Source organism: Oncorhynchus keta, chromosome 3 (genome assembly GCF_023373465.1).
Source record: "Oncorhynchus keta strain PuntledgeMale-10-30-2019 chromosome 3, Oket_V2, whole genome shotgun sequence".
NCBI classification, from domain to species: domain Eukaryota; kingdom Metazoa; phylum Chordata; class Actinopteri; order Salmoniformes; family Salmonidae; genus Oncorhynchus; species Oncorhynchus keta.
In genome coordinates this window covers 5239678-5261832 of record NC_068423.1, presented here as the reverse complement: position 1 = coordinate 5261832, position 22155 = coordinate 5239678, and the positions used below count along the sequence as shown (strand labels likewise).

The 22155-nt window shown below is 41.3% G+C and overlaps 1 protein-coding gene across 1 annotated transcript; it reads right to left on the bottom strand.

Moving 5' to 3' along the window:
- Positions 1–47: 47 nt before the first annotated feature.
- On the bottom strand, positions 48–19043 carry LOC118364461 (26S proteasome regulatory subunit 8). The gene is made up of 12 exons (XM_035746015.2): positions 18948–19043; positions 18198–18269; positions 18020–18089; positions 17715–17812; positions 17542–17598; positions 16988–17218; positions 16461–16587; positions 15984–16174; positions 12567–12665; positions 11651–11761; positions 7242–7328; positions 48–242 (listed from the first exon to the last, which is right to left on the bottom strand). The coding sequence occupies exons 1-12, from the start codon at positions 18972–18974 to the stop codon at positions 189–191; spliced, it is 1224 nt and encodes a 407-aa protein (XP_035601908.1). The 5' UTR covers positions 18975–19043; the 3' UTR covers positions 48–188.
- Positions 19044–22155: the final 3112 nt, after the last annotated feature.

Genomic DNA, 22155 nt, shown 5'->3' with positions numbered 1-22155 from the left:
GCACAACAGATCTGGAACCAGGCTACAGCAGAAAAAAAATGGGGGACTTGTTTCTCAGTGGGGAGACAATTTATTTTTTAGAATGAACAAGGTAACAATTATAAACCAACCCTAAACAAAAGAAAAATATACATATGTGACTTTGCGAGTAAATATCTGCGTTGGCGTCCAAAAAAAATCCCAAAGTTCTACTTCCAGAGTTTCTTAATGGACATGTTCTTCTCGCTGTCCTTCTGCATCACCTGGAAAGACACAAAGGATAGGGGTCATTAGCCAGTGATCATTTACCTTATAGGGAGACATTCTCACCCCATCATCCCAGACACACTCCAATTCACATACTGCCCACAACAGATCCACAAATAACAATCCCTATAGCACTCCACACTTACCTTTCCTACTTGGACAAAAGGAACACTACATGAGAATGCTGTTCATTGACTACAGCTCAGCGTTCAACACCATGATGCCCTGCAAGCTCATCACTAAGCTAAGAACTCTGGGACCTGATGGGACTCAGGCAGTGCGGTGCCAGGACAACAACCTCTCCCTCAACGTCGGCAAGACAACGGGACTGATCGTAGACTACAGGAAACGGAGAGCTAAGCATGCCCGCATTCACGTCGTCAGGGCTGTAATGGAGCAGGTCGAGAGCTTCAAGTTCCTAATTTCCACATCACTAATGATCATGGTCCAAACATCCCAACACGGTCATGAAGAGGGCACGACAACGTCTCTCAGAAATACACAGCAATTGGAACTAAAAATCTCACATTTGGACAGATTTCCACTGGTCTAATGTCAATTGCACATGTTTGTTGGGCAAAGCCAGTTTCTTCTTATTGGTATCCTTTAGTAGTGGGTTCTTTGCGGCATTTCGACCATGAAAGTCTGAGTCACACAGTCTTCTCTGAACAGTTGATGTTGAGATGTGTCCGTTACTTGAACTTTGAAGCATTTATTTCGGCTGCAATTTCTGAGGCAGGTAACTAATGAACTTATACTCTGCAGCAGAGGTAACTCTGGGTCTTCCATTCCTGTGGGAGTCCTCATGAGAGCCAGTTTCATCATAGCGCTTGATGGTTTATGCGACTGCAGTTGAAGAAACTTTCAAAGTTATTTGAATGTTCCGTATTGACTGACCATGTCTTAAAGTAATGGACTGTTGTTCCGCTTTGCTTATTTGAGCTGTTCTAATATGGACTTGGTCTTTTATCAAATAGGGCCATCTTCTGTATACCACCCCTACCGTGTCACAACAAAACTGATTGGCTCAAACAAAATAAATCCCAAATTAACTTAAGGCACAACTGTTAACTGAAACGAAATCCAGGTGGCTACCTCATGAAGCTGGTTGAGTTTGCAAAGCTGTCATCAAGGCAAAGGGTGGCTACTACAAAGAATCTCAAATCTATTTGAATTTGTTCAACACTTTTTTTGGTTACTAAATGATTCCATGTGACATTTCATAGTTTTTGTCGACACTAACTCCACAAAAAGAAAAATAGTAAAAATAATAAAGAATATCCTTGAATGAGTAGGTGTCCAAACTTTTGACTGGTAATATAATCGGAATGTATTCAGACCGCTTGACTTTTCCCACATTTTGTTACGTTACAGCCTTATTCTAAAATGAATTAAATATTTTTCCCGAATCTACACAACAGCCGATAATGAAAGTGAAAACTGGTTTTAAATATTTTTTGCAAAAATGATTATTATTTATAAATAAAATGTATAATATAAATTTACATAAGTATTCAGAGCCTTTGCTATAAGACTCGAATTTGAGCTCAGGTGCGTCCTGTTTCCATTGATCATCCTTGAGATGCTTGGAACCACCAAGGCTCTTCCTATAGCTGGCCGCAAGGCCAAACTGAGCAATCGGGGGAGAAGGGCCTTGGTCAGGGAGGTGACCAAGAACCCAAAAGTCACCCAAAGTTCATCTGTGTAGATGGGAGAAACCTCCAGAAGGACAACCATCTCTGTAGCACTCCACCAAATCAGGCCTTTATGGTCAAGTGGTCAAACGGAAGCCACTCCTCAGTAAAAGGCACATGACAGCCTGCTTAGAGTTTGTCAAAAGGCACCTAAAAATTCAGACAATGAGAAACTAGATTCTCTGGTCTGATGAAACCAAGATTTAATTTTTTTTATTTTACCTTTATTTAACCAGGCAAGTCAGTTAAGAACAAATTCTTATTTTCAATGACGGCCTAGGAACAGTGGGTTAACTGCCTGTTCAGGGGCAGAACAACAGATTTGTACCTTGTCAGCTCGGGGGTTTGAACTTGCAACCTTCCGATTACTAGCTCTAACCACTAGGCTACCCTGCCTCCCCGATTATCAGACCAGCTGAAGCTGTACATAGCCCAAGTTAATAGACCACCCAACTACCTACCTCATCCCCATATCGTTTTTATATACTTTTTGCACACCAGTATTTCTAATTGCACATCATCATCTGCACAACCATGTTAATTTGTTAAATTGTAATCGCATCGTTACTATGGCCTATTACCTTAACTCCTTACTACATTTGCACACACTGTATATATTTTATATAGTGTTGACTGTACTTTTGTTAATCCTATGTGTAGGTGTTGTTTTTTGTCACAGTCCTTTGCTTAACCTTGGCCAGGTCGCAGTTGTAAAACAGAACTTGTTCTCAACTGGCCAACCTGGTTAAATAAAAGAGAGAAAAAAAAGATTGAACTCATTGGCCTGAATGCCAAGCGTCACATCTGGAGGAAACCTGGCACCATCCCTACAGTGAAGCATGGTGGTGGCAGCATCATGCTGTGGGGATGTTTTTCTGCGGCAGGGACTGGGAGACTAGCTAGGATCGAGGGGAAGATGAAAGGAGCAAAGTACAGAGAGATCCTTGATGAAAACCTGCTCCAGAGCACTCAGGATCTCAGAATGGGGCAAAGGATCACCTTCCAACAGGACAACGACCCTAAGCACACAGCCAAGACAACACAGGAGTGGTTTCGGGACAAGTTTCAATGTCCTTGAGTGGCCCAGCAAAAACCCGGACTTGAACCTGATCGAACATCTCTGGAGAGACCTGAAATCCAACCTCACGGAGTTTGAGAGGATCTGCAGAAAAGAATGGAGAAACTCCCCAAAAACAGCTTTTCCAAGCTTACAGCGTCTCCCCAAGAAGACTCAAGGCTGTAATCTCTGCCAAAGGTGCCTCAAAAGGCTATGAATACTTACAGATGAAGTCAGAAGATTACAATACACTCAATTAATACTTGGTAGCATAGCCTTTAAAATAGTTTAACTTGGGTCAAGCTTTTCAGGTAGCCGTCCACAAGCTTCCCACAATAAGTTGGGTGATTTTTGGCCCATTCCTCCTGACAGAGCTGGTGTAACTGAGGTTTGTAGGCCTCCTTGCTCACACGATTTTTCAGTTCTGCCCACAACTTTTCTATAGGATTGAGGTCAGGGCTTTGTGATGGCCACTCCAATATCTTGACTTTGTTGTCCTTGAGCCATTTTGCCACAACTTTGGAAGTATGCCTGGGGTCATTGTCCATTTGGAAGACCTATTTGCGACCAAGCTTTAACTTCCTGACTGATGACTTGAGATGTTGCTTCAATATATCCACATCATTTTCCTCCTCATGATGCCATCTATTTTGTGAAGTGCACCAATCCCTCCTGCAGCAAAGCACCCTCACAACATGCTGCCAACCCCGCGCTTCACGGTTGGGATGGTGTTCTTCGGCTTGCAAGCCTCCCCCTTTTTCTTCCAAACATAACGATGGTCATTATGCCGAAACAGAACTGTTTGGGTTTCCTCTGACCAGAGGACATTTATCCAAAAAGTATGATCTTTGTCCATGTGTAGTTGCAAACCGTAGTCCGTAGACACTTTTGTACCCGTTTCCTCCAGCATCCTGCTGTTGTTCTAGAATTTATTTGCACTTTTCGCACCATCTGTAGGAGACAGAACACATCTCCTTCCTGAGCGGAACGACAGATGCGTGGTCCCATGGTGTTTATGCTTGTACTATTGTACATATAAATGTGGTACTTTCAGGCGTTTGGAAATTGCTCCCAAGGATGAACCAGACTTGGAGGTTCACATGTTTTTTTATGAGGTCTTGGCTGATTTCTTTTGATTTTCCCTTGATGTCAAGCAGAGGCACAGAGTTTGACGGTAGGCCTTGAAATACATCCACATGTACACCTCCAATTGACTCAAATGATGTCAATTAGCTTATCAGAAGCTTCTAAAGCCATGACATTTTCTGGCATTTTCCAAACTGTTTGAAGGCACAGTCAACTTAGTGTATGTAAACTTCTGACCCACTGGAATTGTAATACAGTGAATTATAAGTGAAATAATCTGTCTAAACAATTGTTGGAAAAATTACTTGTGTCATGCACAAAGTAGATGTCCTAACCGACAGTTTGGAGTGGTTGAAAAACACGTTTTAATGACTCCAACCTAAGTGTATGTAAACTTCCGACTTCAACTGTATGTAAATGTAATATTTCAGCTTATTATTTTTAATAACTTTGCAAAATTTTCTAAAAAACAGTTTTTGCTTTGTCATTATGGGGTAGAATAAAGGTTGTAACGTAACACAATTAGGAATAAGTCAAGGTTCGGAATACTTTCCCCGAATGCACTGTACATATACTACATAACCAAAATAATGTGGACACCTGCTCGCCAAACATCTCATTCCAAAATAATGGGCATTAATAGGGGGTGGGTCCCCCTTTGCTGCTATAACAGCCTCCACTCTACTGGGAAGGCTTTCCACTAGTAGTTGGAGAATTGCTGTGGGGACTTGCTTCGATTCAGCCACAAGAGCAGTAGTGAGGTCGGGCACAGATGTTGGGCGATTAGGCTTGGCTCAGTTGTCATTCCAATTTATCCCAAAGGTGTTTGATGGAGTTGAGGTCAGGGCTCTGTGCAGGCCAGTCAAGTTCTTCCACACCAATTTCGACAAACCTTTTCTGTATGGACCTCGCTTTGGGCACGGGGGCATTGTGATGCTGGAACAGGAAAGGGCCTTGCCCAAACAGTTGCCAAAGTTGGAAGCATAGAATCATCTAGAATGTAGATCTAGATCTCCCTTTACTGGAACTAAGGGGTCTAGCCTGAACCATGAAACAGTCCCTGAACATCATTCCTCCTCCACCAAATGTTAGTTGGCACTATGCATTGGGGGCAGGTAGCGTTCTTCTGACATCCGCCAAACACATATTCGTCAGTCGCTGACCTTGCTTCCAGAGGCCGCTTGGTACTCAGTAGTGCAAATTGAGGACAGAAGATTTTTACATGATTCAGCACTAGGCGGTCCCGTTCTGTGCGCTTGTGGCCTACCTCTTCGCACATACTTTTGTATATATTGTGTGCCTAACTCAATTACCTCTTACCCCTGCACATCGACTCGGTACTATTAACCCTTGTACATAGCAAAGTCATCGTTACTCATATTACACGTTTTAATTTTTTATTTCTCAATTGTCTTTCTCTTTGCATTGTTGGGAAGTGCCCATAAGTAAGCATGTGACAAATAACATTTCATTTTATTATCAGTGATAAGCAAAACTAAACAAATCAAGGGGAAAAGGATTTGACTGTCCATTTTAATGACAAGTTAGATGTAAGTTTGTCTGACCCAAATCTGTTTGAGCTGTGTATAGTCAACGTCTATATAGTCGTCATGTCAGTTTTGGCATGACAATGACCACAGTAGTTGGAAATACACACAGATCTGAGAACAGTGTCATGACTTTGGCCTGGGGGTAGGTTTATGACAGTCATAAATGCCTCTACCCCCCTTTTTCCTCCATCTACCCTACTGATGTTACATTTGCAAAACTCTTGGTTACCAGAGATTCTGGGAACATCAGAAGGTGGGGGGAAATGAACTATACTCTGGTAATCCGACCAATTGAACATTTGCGGTGGTAATGAATATGATGTCAGTTTGGTTGTCATCTGAGACATTCTCATCAATGATAAGATGACAAACTCTACAGTGGAAAGTATAAACAGAGTTATCGGATTCACATAGAATTGTTGTTCAATTTAAATGTTTGAATATGAAATTATTCGTGATGGGATGAAATGTGATTTTAGCTTCTAAATCGTGAGATTTGTGTTTTCATAAGGGACATGGGCTATAAAACTTTTCAAACACTCTCCTCTCCCTTCCTATATAAAGCCTTGACAATATAACCTCCTGTTCCGAGGACAACGGTCCGAGGACAACGGTCCGATGTCAGAATGGTTCAGATAATAACTACAGAACAAAGCAAACATCGCAATGAGCTTTGGTTGCGAATGGTATGAACTTTGAACTCTTATTCACTACATAAGTGATACCTCCTAGCCGCTGAGTTAGCAACAGCCGCTGCAAACGAGGGTTAGGAAGGAACAGAGAGTATCCCATCTACCACACAACGACGTTACTACAACGTATTCAATTTACCAGCAGAGACATTCTTCAAAGGACAAAGGACTCGGTTGGGCAACACGGCCTTCCATCTACCCCCAACCTACCGAAGCTCAGAGTAAATATTTATTGCATTTTCCTTTTCCAAATGGGTGGTAATTTAGAATGCATAAGATACTGTATTTACGATAGCCCAGCTTCGGCCTTCGTTCATCAGTCTTCCCACTCTTTAACCCAAACCCAGCCCCTTTTCTTTTGTTTAACCAGCTGTCTTATCTGTTCCGCCCGCTAGGGACGTTTTCCTTTGACGTAATTTGTAATCAAATTCATTATTTGTGTAATTCTGTGTGATTAGTTAGGTATTTAGTAAATAAATAAACCCAATTTTGTATTGCTGATTCAACTTGTTAGCCAGGGTTTGTGCAGAATTTACAATTTTCAGATGAGACTGAATTAAGGTGACGATTAATATAGACTGCTATTGATGTAAAATACTACTGTCTTTAAGAGTTTATTCGGGAAGATAACAGCTCTATAAATATTCTTTCGTGGTGCCCCGACTCTAGTTAATTACATTTACATGATTAGCTCAATCAGGTAATATTACAGAGAAACTGTCATATCACTTAATCCGGCATAGCCAAAGACACGACAACAGTATAGATATAAGAATGTACACCTAATCTCTGATCAACACTAGTTAGTAACGATATGTTAGGAATGTGGGGATAAGAGGAATAATGTAAAACCAAGACAAACGGTCTCTTGGAGAGTGATGGACAGAGAGAGAGACAAACAGGACAGAAGACCAACCTTGGCAACAGCCATCTCAAAGTCCTCCTGGTTGACGTGCACTCTCCTCTCCCTGAGGGCGTACATCCCGGACTCTGTGCACACACCCTGAGACGTAAGAGGGAACAGAAACACACATACAGGTTTTACCATGGTGAAATAACACAATGACCCACAGTGACAAAGTCATTAAGACCCACAGTTGTCGAACACTAAGGCACTCCAAAAACAGGGTCACAAATCCCTAGGCTAGGGGATGTTTCAAGATGGCTAACTTGACATATTCTGCCCTTGTGCATATGCAAGCCCTAATGTGGTGGGCCCCATTCTATAACTTGGGGAGTATCACATCAGTGGGTATTCTATTATAATATTCTACAGTTATACCTTGTAAATGTAAAACCCTGTGGGACGTGTTCACTACATTGAACTACACAAAATGTAAAATGGATTTTTGTTTTAGATTCCGTCTCTCACAGTTGAAGTGTACCTTTGATAAAAATTACAGACCTCTACATGCTTTGAAAGTAGGAAAACCTGCAACATCGGCAGTGTATCAAATACTTGTTCTCCCCACTGTATGTGTGTGTAATATATATATATATTTAAAAAATATATTTATTTTATATTTGCTAAGCTCTGCTAAGTTGATTGTTGATCTTTGGTAGACAGCCATTTAAGTCTTGCAATCAGTGGCGACATATCATTCAGGGCAGAAAAAAAAGGCTTGCCTGTTAATGTTATTTTAGCATTAATGTGTAAATAATATATATAATTGAGTCACATATATATAATTAAAGTCACATACAAATGTGGTCTCTGTTTTATTGAGTAAGGGAGCTCCGAAATGCAGGTGTTTCAGCACAGCTCGGTGCTTTCTGGGGTGGTGGGGCAAGCCAGCAGAAAATACAGAGCGTTGCGCCGTGATTGGCTCATTGTTCTTTCACTCATGGGGACTTTACACCACTGCCAAGTGTAAGAGAAACATTTTATCCCTTCGGGTGCTGCCATAGAAGTGCCCATCCAAGAAGGCTCAAGGTCATTGGTCAGACAATGACGGAAAATCACGTTATATGTACAGCAGCTTTGAATGGACTGATCATGTCAACATCATACTTTCACAATCTTAGCTAACAGTCATAAATCAGGTTACAATCTACTGGCAAATCCTTTTAAATTCTTGTCAAATTAAGAGAAATAATGGAGAAATTATAGATAAAACATATCGGTGCTCATTGGCCATAAACTTTTCACAACAAGTTGGAAATCGCAAGGTCAATGAATGGCTTGGAAGGAATCAAGACAGTGCCTGTAAAAAATATTAACTTTAGCCATGCTGTCAATGAAGCATGATTTGTGCCGCGGTCAAAACAACTTAACTCAGAGGACCGGAGTCCAAAATGTATCGTATGCTGCTTCATAAATGTAATATGCCAGGGTGATATGTATACTGTAGCCAAGAAAGTAATACCAAGTGTAGTAAGATCTTAATAGCCCATTTCCCTCACCTTAATAATTTGGTCTACTTACACCTCTTAATTTCACCTACTGTTCTACTGTAGCCTATAACCCATTTTAAGGAAATGTAATCGAATATTCTAAGAGCTTTCAGTGTCTGCTGATATGCCTCCTTTAATTATCCTAGGGGTATTGACTTGGTGTACAGGGAGAACACCAAGAACGGTTTTCTGAATTCGGTCGCTGTACATTTAAAAGGGTGCTAAAACAAAGTTAATGACTAACTTTACCTCCGTCCTAGCCCGATCATTGTCTTAATTTAAATTACAGATTGCCTCCTTTTGTCCCCATATGCCTTAGCTTGTACATCTCAATTGTCATTAGAAACCACATTTGTTTCCGCAAGTCAGCCATGTTATTTTTTTAAAGGCAGTAAATGAGGGCTGCCAGACAAGGCGCCACTGATAGCCAGGCGAAGCAGTGGTAAGAAGTTGGGACAGTTTTATGTAGGCCCTAACAGTTTGTGGGCACCGTTGGTCACTCTTATAGTGCAACTAATGTATTGTTTAGTGTTGCGTGTCGTGGCTTTGCTAGCTGGCATTACTTTTCTTTTGCCCCACCAAGACTTACATGCTAAATCACCACTGCTTGCAATAGATTTCCATCCGACGAGTTCAAACTAACGCGGCCACTCAGGAACATTCAATGTTGTCTTGGTAAGCAACTCCAATGTATATTTGGCCTTTTAGGTTATTGTCCTGCTGAAAGGTGAATTTGTCTTCTAGTGTCTGGTGGAGAGTGGACAGGTTTTCCTCTGGGATAATGCCTGTGCTTATTGTAGTCGGGAGAAAAAGTCAGTTTCTTTGCCACAATTTTTGCAGCATTACTTTAGTGCCTTAGTGCAAACATGAGGCATGTTCTGAAATGTTTTTATTCTGTACAAGTTTACATATTTTCACTCTGCCATTTGTTAGTATTGTGGAGTAACTACAATGTTGATGCATCCTCAGTAACCGGGCTATTAGGTTATTAAGCTAAAACCAAGACTCAAATGGAGGTGTATGAGAGGGTATGCCTTAGGCCTAACTTTAATTAAAGATAATTGCAAAAAGCATAGGTCTACCCATTGTTAGCTTAACCTTTTTGGGATAGGGGGCAGCATTTTCACTTTTGGATGAATAGCATGCCCAGAGTAAACTGCCTCCTAAGCGGTCCCAGATGCTAATATATGCATATTATTATTGGATAGAAAACACTGAAGTTTCTAAAACTGTTTGAATGATGTCTGAGTATAATAGAACTCATATGGCAGGCAAATACCCGAGAAAAAATCCAACCAGGAAGTGGAAAAGTAGTTTTTCCAACTCAGCCCCCATTGAAGATACAGGGTGATATTAGTTATGTTGCACTTCCCAAGGCTTCCACTAGATGTCAACAGTATTTAGAACCTGTTTTGAGGTTTATTCTCTAAAGGAGGGGGTCATAAGGGCTCTTTGAGTGAGTGGTCTGGCAGAGTGCCACAGCCTCAGTCTGGCGCGCTCACGTGAAAGGTAGATACGTTCCACTTCATTTGTACAGACAAAGGAATTGTCCGGTTGGAACATTAATTAAGTTGTTAAAAACATCCTAAAGATTGACTCCATACTTAGTTTGGCATCTAGGTGCCTTTTGGCAAACTCCAAGTGGGCTGTCATGTGCCTTTTATTGAAGAGTGGCTTCAGTCTGTCCATTATCATGAAGGCCTGATTGGTGGAGGGCTGCAGAGATGTTTGTCCTTCTGGAAGGCTATCCCATCTCGACAGAGTAACTCTGGAGCTCGGTCAGAGTGACCATCGGGTTCTTGGTCACCTCCCTGACCAAGGCCCTTCTCCCCCGATTGTTTAATTTGGTCGGGCAGCAAGCTTAAGGAAGAGTCTTGGTGGTTCCAAACTTCTGAATGAAAAAGGAAACCGCACATTGCTCTTGATAGTATCACTGATCTTTAATAACCTTACTGATCTTTAATAACCTTACGTATCGTCCTCACGGCCTTCGTCAGTTCCTTTTTCATTCATCTTGTTCAACTGTTGCCATGCACCTGCAAAAAGTTTGCTTGGATGTGCGAGTGCCTTTTGAATTTTGGTTCCAAACTTCTTCCATTTAAGAACGACGGAAGCCATTGTGTTCTTGGGGACCTTTAAAGCGGCAGAAATGTTTTGGTGCTCTCCACCAGATCCGTTCCTCGACACAATCCAGTCTCGGAGCTCTACGGTCAATACCTTCGACCTCATGGCTTGATAATTGCTCTGGCATGCACTGTCAACTGGGGGACATAGACAGGTGTTTGCCTTTCCAAATCAAGTGGACTCCAATCAAGTTGTAGAAACATCAAGGATGATCAATGGAAACAGGATGCACCTGAGCTCAATTTAGAATATTATAGCAAAGGGGCTGAATACTTATGTAAATAGGGTATCTATTTTCAATAAATGTGCAAACATTTACCCTACATTAACCCTACATTTTTTTACATTTTTTTAAATAAATGTTCGCTTTGTTTTTATGAGGTATTGTGTGTAGATTGATGAGGAAAATGTACTTTAATCCATTTTAGAATAAGGCTGGAATGTAAACAAAAAATGGAAAAAGTCAAAGGGTCTGAATACTTTCAAAGCCATTCATGTACTGTAACATGAATGGCCTTGAGCGCAAAATGCAGGTGTAAAATGCAGTTTATTTCTGTAAATGCGGCACCGTTTATGCATGTAATGACAGGCTTCATTGGCGCAGGGATTGCGCGAGGGGTCTCAAGCTTCGAATCACTCCTTTTTGGGGGGTAGCAGGCTAAAAAGTGAGAACCACAGCTCTAAGGGGTAGAGGCTAAAAGACTTCCCTACTAGCCCTCATACTCTGAACCCCATTCCAAAGTGTCTCAGACCTGTGGTAGCCTTCATATGGTTAGGCACATTCCAAACCGTGTCTTAGTCTCTCACCTTAACCTCAGCCCCGGAGGCTCCTGGCATCAGCTCTGCAATCTTCCTTAGGTTAATACCACGCGTCAGGTTCATCTTCCTTGAGTGGATCTTCAGGATGTCCAAACGAGCCTGAGGAGCAGAAATAAAATGGGACGACGCCAGAATTACGACACTGTAGCAGCAAGCTGCTCACATGAAACGGAACGAGTGTCAACGCAAACACACATTTCAGAGCGTGAGGAGAGAGTGAGGATGCTGGACTAGACTCAATGGTATAAATCATTTATTTAAAAATATTAAAAAAAATAATAAATAAAAAACGGTGCCAGAATACAGCACTTTGCATTTCTGATTAAACTAATGGGCCCGGAAAATGCAAGGGATCTCACTATAAGATATATGTTATGTATTGTGATTAGATACGGATTTTGCGATTCAATGTACCAAACATATTGCTCACAATATGTCTACTGCAGAGGTACAAGAGCCATGAAGAAACGAGTTTTGAACAGTAATGGAAGTAAAATAGCTGAAAACAAATTGCCTCCTGATTTAAATAAAGATGGAGAACAACCATGAAGGACAAATACTGGCGTTTTCGGTGCAGGTACAGCCAACTAGACTAAAAATAATATTGCACTATTTTCAAAACCATAAGATATCTTAAATTATATCCTGATATGTAACTATCGATTTTTTTACCAATGAGCAAAGAATCTGCATTATATCACACGCCATTTAAAGGTAATTTCTGATTGACACATATGCAGCGTTTACCTTCGAGGTTCACAAACATTCCCTTTAAAAAAGGTGCATAGCTGACAAGCATGATCGGATAGAATCCTGGCCAAAAGGCAGATTTTTACTAGTTGTATATTATTCATATTATCATAATATTCGAGGGGCTAAAAGAAATAGCTGGAACAGTACTGACCTCTTCATTGGGAGGGGGGAACTCTATTTTCCTGTCGATGCGGCCGGGCCGGAGCAGGGCAGAGTCCAGGATGTCAATACGATTGGTGGCCATGATGACCTGAGAAAGCACAAACACAATAAACACACAGTATTCGTCCTTTTGGTCTTATTCAGCCTTTTTCCATATAGGCTTCTTTGGTTTGCACGTTTCTATATGTTAGCCTGTTAGGCTAACCCTATGTGATCACCTTTAAAAACATGTTCAATACATTACATCGCATAAAGGGGAGAATATATATTGCAGTGTTAGAAAAGTAGGTTGTAAATTGCAAGAACATTGGACAGAAAGGGTTTAGGGAATTAACAAGCCTGAACACAGAAATGATTCCCAGCGACTCTAGACCAAAAATGTGTTCTATAAATAGAACAGAATTAGACAAAAAAAATACTAGTTAGTTCAATCACAATGACTGAATACTACAGTCGAGTAGCCATGCATTGACAATTGTGCAAGTTTGTGCATTTTGTTTAGCGGTTTTCTCTAGAAATGGAAACCTTTGAAATCCAGGTACATAGTAAAAACAATAGTTAGCAATGTAACTGGCTAGCAGTCAATGTGGACCTGGGCATCATTCAAAGCACCAGAAAAATAGAGACAAGTATGAGATGTGATGAGTATTGTACCAGAGTGCTGAGTTCTAAACTTTAAATATAGTTAATTATCAGGTATCCTATAGGTACCAGTCTAGTTTCTACACCAGAAGTTAATGGTCATCTGTAGGTGGAATGTATTGAGTAAAGGAAAGGCAATCACGTGGCAGGCACTGATAAGGGTTTAGAGACATGGTTTACTTTTGGCAGCCTAGAGTCTTCTTGGGTATGAGGCTACAAGATTAGCACACCTGTATTTGGGGAGTTTCTTCCATTCTTCTGTGCAGATCCTCTCAAGCTCTGTCAGGTTGAATAGGGAGCGTCGTTGCACAGCTATTTTCAGCTCTCCAGAGATGCTCGATCGGGTTCAAGTCGTGGCTCTGGCCGGGCCACTCAAGGACATTCAGAGACTTGTTCCGAAGCCACTCCTGCGATGTCTTGGCTGTGTGCTTAGGGTTGTTATCCTGATGGAGAGTGAACCATCGCACCAGTCAGAGGCCTTGAGCGCTCTGGAGCAGGTTTTCATCAAGGATCTCTGTACTTTTCTCCGTTCATCTTTGACTCGATCCTGACTAAAGAAAATCCCTACGGCATGATGCCGCCACCGCCACGCTTCACCATAGGGATGGTGCCAGATTTCCTTCAGACGTGAGGCTTGTGCTCTTGTGCTGACGTTGCAGGTCTAGCAGGGCAGAAATGTTATGAACTGACTCGTTGGAAAGGTGGCATCCTATGAAGGTGCCACATTGAATGTTTGTCTACGAAGATTCCATGGCGGTGTGCTCGATTTTATACACCTGTCAACAACGAGTGTGGCTGAAATAGCCAAATCCACAAATTTGAAGGTATGGCCACATACTTCTGTATATATAGCGTACTAAGGAATTCTCATAGAAGATGCCAGGTAAACGCTAATGAGTGCATGCAAACATTTACTACTATGACAGACAACCCAGCTCATAAAGTTATGCAAGTATCTCATAACGCAGTTTGCAGCACACACTTAATTCAGGAGGGGATTGTCTCTGCTGCTGTTACGAAGATGCTTGATCTTGCAAGCCACTTAGCTAATATTAGCAAAACCAAGCTAGAGAGAATTGATTTGGCACATCTTAGATGGTTAAATTAATAGTTCTAAGATATATTGCTGGCAAACAGTGAAGTTCATACTAGTGCATCACCTTGATCACCTCACTTAAGTTGCACTGCCGAGCGAACTCACCTCACAAAGCTCCTATTTTGCTTTTTGTGCTTCTTTGTAAACAAACACACATGGCTGGCTCAAACCTCTTAAGAAAATATATAGTACCGGTAAGCTTCATAATGAAAAATGATCTAGCGGGAGAAATGATGAACGCGATCTGCTTTTATTACCTAGTGCACAAGTTTATTATTTTAAAAAGTACTAATACTCAAAGCCCACAAAAACATAACTTGAATAATACCTAAACCAGAATAATAACTAAATTCTAACAAGCGCATTGCAAACATTTTGTACAGCTTCTTTACTCTACTTTTATTTTTTTTCACACCAATATACAGCAACTTTGCACAGCCATTGAAGAGGAGTGGGACAACATTCCACAATCAACTGTGGAAGGAGATGAAGGAGATGTGTCACGCTGCATGAGGCAAATGGTCACACCATACTGACTGGTTTTCTGATCTACGCCTCTACCTTCAGGTATCTGTGACCAGACGCGTATCTGTATTCCCAGTCATGTGAAATCCACAGATTAGGGCCTAATTTATTGATTTCAATTGACTGATTTCCTTACGCTAACTGTCCCTCAGTATATTTTTGTTCAGTTTATGTCGCACAGTTCGGGCCTGATCGAATTTATTCCTACAGAGAACCATGCAATAAGTAGTAAGTGGCACTACCATGACTATAACATGTCCATAACATCACGCTCTGAACTGATATTCTATTTGTAGGATGCAAATTTGATATGAGAAAAATACACCATTATTCATCGGCGGGTGGTAATGTTAGCTTGCCAACTTAAACGCTAACGTCAGCTAACTAGTTAGCGAACGTTAATAACGGGGTGTGTAATAATTTGCGATACTGAAACATAGATGCAACTATAATGTGCTTCTGATCAACTATAACCGAAGCGTTACTTCGAACACAGGTTGCTTATCTCAAATTGCCTTGCAAATTGCCATGTCAGGAACAAAGATTGTTACGCGGAGTGTGTGATGACACAGCCGCCAGAGAAGGTAACGTTAGTGATCACACAGGGAGAAGATTTTTTGTGCCCCTCTTATATAGCTCATTGGCTGATAGGGTATGTCAACACGGCGAATATAGCCAAAAAAGTATGAGTTTGCATCCCTGTATACTACTCTTACTATTTTATTTCTTATTTAGAGATTAAATATATTCTTTATCTGCATTTATTGCTAATTTCTATATAATCATCGTCATTTAAATAAACACTGGTTCTGTCTGTTTATAGCATCACAGAGAACATGCAAATACAGATTGACAGGTTGCAGAGGGTTATTGGGTGGGAGGACAGTGAGTAGAGGACAATAGAGTAGCTATAGTGTTATTAGAAAGAAAGTGTTGTCAGACAGTACCAACAGGAGAATGACAGAAATCAATCAGCGGAAAGAAGCGGTGTCAAGTGTTAGAGCAGAGGAATAGCATACACATTAAGTAAAGGTGCAGAGAGGGTGTGGTGTTGTATAGAGTGATAGTGTTATTGTAGATTAGGCCACATTATAAAGCATTAGACGACAGTGATGTATCAGTGTGTATGTACGTGTCACCCACTTTGATGTTCTTGGTGGCCTCGAAGCCATCCAGCTGGTTCAGCAGCTCCAGCATGGTCCTCTGCACCTCGCTGTCGCCCCCGCTGCCCCCCTCCAGACGTGAGGAGCCGATCGAGTCAATCTCGTCCATGAAGATGATAGAGGGCGCATGCTCACGGGCCATGACGAACAGCTCGCGCACCATGCGGGCACCTGGGATGGGGAAGACAAAGCAGCATTATAGCCAGCAGTGTGATGTAAGTGAAAAACAAATAACAGCTTCCATTTCACCAATTGCATGGTGAGAAACATTTAGCCTACTATCACTCAGTGCTCCATGAAAATGGACTGAAATGGGCTTAAACGTGCTGGAGCTGGCTAAACAGCAGCTATTTGGAGAACAGAAGCAGCAAAATCTCCCTGACATACGGAATTACGAGTCACTTGGGAACCCCGTCGAATGGTTACCAAAATGGCTGACTGATCGTTGATGACTCACCCTCCCCAATAAACTTCTGCACCAGCTCCGAGCCAGAAACCCTGATAAAGGTGCAGTCGGTGTGGTGGGCCACGGCTCTGGCCAGCAGGGTCTTCCCTGTGCCTGGGGGTCCGTACAGCAGCACACCCTGGTGGTGAGACACACAAGGGAGGCTAGACATCCCAAAACATGACACAGTGCACCTCAAATGTCATGATGTTTTTTAGTATAATTGTGCTAGAATTAGCTGGTGTCACTTTTTTCTGTTCCTTCTGGGAATCAAGACTGCTGAGGTTAGTATGTGATAAATGCTGTGGAGCATTGACAGAACAAGACCTTAGGACAACCAACGCGGTATGAAAAAGTCTGAAAAACATTTGATTTTGGGAGTGTTGTGTCCTTTAAGACAGTACAAGGTCAACTCAAATGCAAAAAGCAATTGAGTTTGCCTTCAAAGCTCAGTGCGTACTGGGTAACATATACAGTTGATATGACCTGTGAATTAACCAATAACCCAATAAAGGGCTTTTCCCTTTTGGGCCACCCACCTTGGGCTGTGCAATGCCAAGAGCCTCGAAGAGCTCTGGGTGCTTGACTGGCAGCTCGATCACTTCCTTGATCTCCTTGATCTGCTTGTCCAGGCCACCAATCATCTCGTAGGTGGAGTCAGGTACCTTCTCCACCATCATGAGTGAGACCAGCGGGTCCACCTTGTTGGGCAGGATCTTATGCAGGGTGTAGCTGTCGTTGCGTAGCGCCACACGGCAATTTGGAGTCACCTGGTAGGAATGGTCAGCGGGGTAAATCAGTGTGATTACAGTCCTGAATCATGAGGAAGTTTGTTGCATTTATTCTTAATTTCAGTTGTGTTTCCAAGTATTTTCTTTCTGTCCAGCCACCTGAATTGGATGGGGATATTTGTTTTTCAACTGAATTTTGTTCCCTTAACACAAACCAATTTGACAAAAACAAATATTATAGTTCAATTATTGGTTGTGTGTTACTAATCTGTACGTACACAGATGTACATGTACCTTTATACATATTAACATTAAGTTCTCATCACATTGGGGTCAAATATCAACAACGTGTCCATACTTACATCATTGATGTCAATGTTCTTATCCACATCCACCACAAATTTCCCCTCTGGATGGACCTGGAGACAATTAAGTAGGTACAGTAGTAGACTGTCAGTGTCATCTAGATGCAGCTACAGCATACCACCGCAAAAATTTGTTACGTCTACATTTCAGCAAAACAAGGCTACTCTACCTTGACCAGCACTTTCTTTTTGTCCATGGCCCTCACCACCTCTCCAACATATGAACCTTGCTCCTGTAGCAACTGCAGCTCCTCACGAAGGAGACGCACTAAAGCAAATAGATTTGAACAATGACTGCCAATTCATAAAGTGCACGTTTTGTTTGACTACAATCAATTTACTTAGAGAACATTTCCATTTTATAAGCCACACAATTACTGCTACAATTAAGTACTAGCTAGTTACACTTTTTGAAGTTCAGCTGTTCTTTTTTTTTTCAATTAAAAAGTGCTGGATAGCTAACAATCATTCCTACCTTTTGCATTGAGTTCATTTCTCTGAGCTTGTAGACGTCTGAGATTCTGACTTTTGTCATTCACTGTCAACTGGAAGCAGAAATACCAGATACTTTTTTTTATCTTGACAAAGGATATTAGCAGTGTCACAATGGTGTCAAGACAACGTCAATTTAATGAAAATCTGTGTTTGCTTACCTGTAACTCTTCTATTTTAGACAGGTAGTATTGCCGGAGACCAGAACCACCTTTACTGTCCTCCATCTCCATCTGCAAGACAGACATGCATTAACAGATCTTTGTCGTAAAGTAAACAACGTAAAGTAAACAACGTAGCTAGCTATCGTTAGCTTGCTGGCTAATCAGCTAATATCATGGTGGCTAACGTTGTAGCTAGCTGTACAGGCCTGTTTATATAGCAAAACCCGAAACTAACCTAAGATTTTCCAAATACTCCTCTTGGAAATATAGCCAGCAAAATATTTACTACAGTTAACTGACATGGTTAATACACGCAGCTAACGTCAGCTAGCTACAAAACGTCAAGTATTTAAAATTATCTTTACTAAAGAAGCGAACACGTTAGGCGTAATAGCTAATTAGCAATACTTTTGTTAATTTTACTTAACTTATGCTGAGTTATTTACAGCCACAAATATAAGGAATGTTACTGAAGCAAACGATCAATTAGATTAGCTAACTTTAGCTAGCTTTCTAGCTTGCTAAAAGTAGATAACGTTAGCTAGCTAGTTTACAATGAGACAGCAAACCGTCAGGATTCTCTATTTTGACAAGTGTTTTGGTCTCTTCAAAACGGTTACATCAACTTCCGACAAGTACCAACTTCACAGAACACATTGTTAAGTGTCTCTATTCAATGTCGTATCTACAACATTCCCACAAGTGTGAACAAATCATAATAAATTAATGACAAAAAAAATCACTTACATGATGGTCCATTCCGTCCAGCGCCATCTTAAAACTCTAAACTTCCGGTGGACGAAAGCGTCCTTCCGAAATACAAATCTCTTCTTCAGTAAATGTTTTACAATTAAAATTGGAGCCTACTGCCGCCTGCTGTACTGGGGGTATAGTACAGTCAAACACTAAACTGACATTTTTTATTTTTTATTTATTTCACCTTTATTTAACCAGGTAGGCTAGTTGAGAACAAGTTCTCATTTGCAACTGCGACCTGGCCAAGATAAAGCATAGCAGTGTGAACAGACAACACAGAGTTACACATGGAGTAAACAATTAACAAGTCAATAACACAGTAGAAAAAAATGGGCAGTCTATATACAATGTGTGCAAAATGCATGAGGAGGTAGGCGAATAATACAATTTTGCAGATTAACACTGGAGTGATAAATGATCAGATGGTCATGTACAGGTAGAGATATTGGTGTGCAAAAGAGCAGAAAAGTAAATAAATAAAAAGCAGTATAAAAACAGTATGGGAATGAGGTAGGTGAAAATGGGTGGGCTATTTACCAATAGACTATGTACAGCTGCAGCGATCGGTTAGCTGCTCGGATAGCTGATGTTTGAAGTTGGTGAGGGAGATAAAAGTCTCCAACTTCAGCGATTTTTGCAGTTCGTTCCATTCACAGGCAGCAGAGTACTGGAACGAAAGGCGGCCAAATGAAGTGTTGGCTTTAGGGATGATCAGTGAGATACACCTGCTGGAGCGCGTGCTACGGATGGGTGTTGCCATCGTGACCAGTGAACTGAGATAAGGCGGAGCTTTACCTAGCATGGACTTGTAGATGACCTGGAGCCAGTGGGTCTGGCGACGAATATGTAGTGAGGGCCAGCCGACTAGAGCATACAAGTCGCAGTGGTGGGTGGTATAAGGTGCTTTAGTGACAAAACGGATGGCACTGTGATAGACTGCATCCAGTTTGCTGAGTAGAGTGTTGGAAGCCATTTTGTAGATGACATCGCCGAAGTCGAGGATCGGTAGGATAGTCAGTTTTACTAGGGTAAGCTTGGCGGTGTGAGTGAAGGAGGCTTTGTTGCGGAATAAAAAGCTGACTCTTAAGGTAATAATACTAAAAGCAAGTTTATGATCTTCTGTCATTTTTGCAAATACCATAACTATTTTGAGAAGCTGTGCCAGGCAAAATGTTGAAGACTGTAAAATAAATTTGCATAGTCCTTGGAGTGGGCCTGATGTACCATATTAGCTATATCAATACCGTGCAATTTACATTCACTGAGTGTACAAAACATTAGGAACACCTGCTCTTTCCATGACAGACTGATCAGGTCAATCCAGGTGAAAGCTATGATTCCCTTATTAACGTCACCTGTTAAATCTACTTAAATCAGTGTAGAGATGAAGGGGAAGAGACAGGTTAAAGAAGGAGTTGCAAGCCTTGAGACATATATTGTGTATGTGTGCCATTCAGAGGGTGAATTGGCAAGACAAAAATATTTCAGTGCCATTGAACGGCGTATGGAGTGGGTGCCAGGCCGGTTTGAGTGTGTCAAGAACAGCAACACTGTTGGGTTTTGCACACTCAACAGTTCCCGGCGTATATCAAGAATGGTCCACCACCCAAAGGACACCCAGCCAACCTGAAACAACTGTGGCAAGCATTCAAGTCAACAAGGGCCAATATCTCTGTGGAATGCTTTTGACACCTTGTAGAGTCCATGCCCTGACGAATTGAATTCTGAGAGCAAAAAGGTGTGCAACCCAGTACTAGGAAGGTTTTCCTAATGTTTTGTACATTCGGTGTGTATGATAAATAATGATTTAAGTTTTGAATGCATTTCAAAGAGACTGGTATGAGTATATGTTCTTGGACTTTTAAGGTATAACAGACTGCCTTGTGTTTGAATAGACAAGTTTGTTCAAGCCAACTCCTAGCAGCACACAAGGACATACACGTGTAGTTAGTCTGGCCGTTATTGGAGAGTAATAAACAGGAAAGACCAGCCATACCGGTTTAAGCAGTCCTTTTCTGTAAACGACAACAGGCCTGAACGATAACCAGCCTGAACACGACCACATTGGGCATGCACGAGGCCAGCTCTTAAGCCTCCTCTGTATAGCTTAAAATATAGCCTGGTACCAGATCTGTTTGTGATGTATAACCAACACCTTTAAAATAATATATATATATTTTACAAACAAATCTGTATTTTGGATGTAAATGGCATGTTAAGGAAGTGTCCAGACACTTTTTTTTTGCAATTTCACATGTTTTTGAGAAACTTACACCAACCAACAATATACTTCCTCATCCTCGTTCAACAGTATGGGGGCTTGAATAAAACAAACAAAAGCACTAAAAACACCCAAATACATCCTTTTAGAAACGGGAACACATGAAATTGTGTTATTCTGAACTTTATCGGCAAATCGCACAAAATGGAATTTAACGTTACGGATAAAGTTCGGAATGAGACAAATTCACATGTATAACATCTGAAAGACCTGCATCACTGTACTTTCCATTTCTAAAATGACTTTCGTTAGTGTTTTATTTGAGCACTCATACTGCAGAATGAGAACGTAAATCGCTGGTTGGGGGAAGTTTAGTCAAATCAAGTGAACTAGCAACAAACAAACAAACAAAAAACACATTTGGGTACTTCTACATGCCATTCACATCAAAAATTCCAATTTAGTTGTAAAAAGTAAACTTCTAAGTTCATTGTCATGCTAAAGTTTAGCAATGACAATATGAGTTTGCTGTACAAACAGATCTAGGACCAGTGAGAAAGCAAGAGGCATAAATACACTATATATTCACACGAAAGTATGTGGACACGTCTTCAAATTAGTGGTTTCGGCTATTTCGCCCACACCCGTTGCTGATGGGTGTATAAAATTGAGCACGCAGCCATGCAATCTCCATAGACAAACATTGACAGTAGAATGGCCTTACAGAAGAGCTCAGTGACTTAACGTGGCACTGTCATAGGATGCTACCTTTCCAACTAGTCAGTTCATAACATGTCTGCCCTGCTTAGGCTGTCCCGGTCAACTGTAAGTGCTGTTATTGTGAAGAGCAATGTTGAGGAGCAACAATGGCTCAGCCATGAAGTGGTAACTCACACAAGCTCACAGAAAGGGACTGCCGAGTGCTGAAGTGCGTAAAAATAGTTTGTCCTCGGTTGCAACACTTACCCGAGTTCCAAA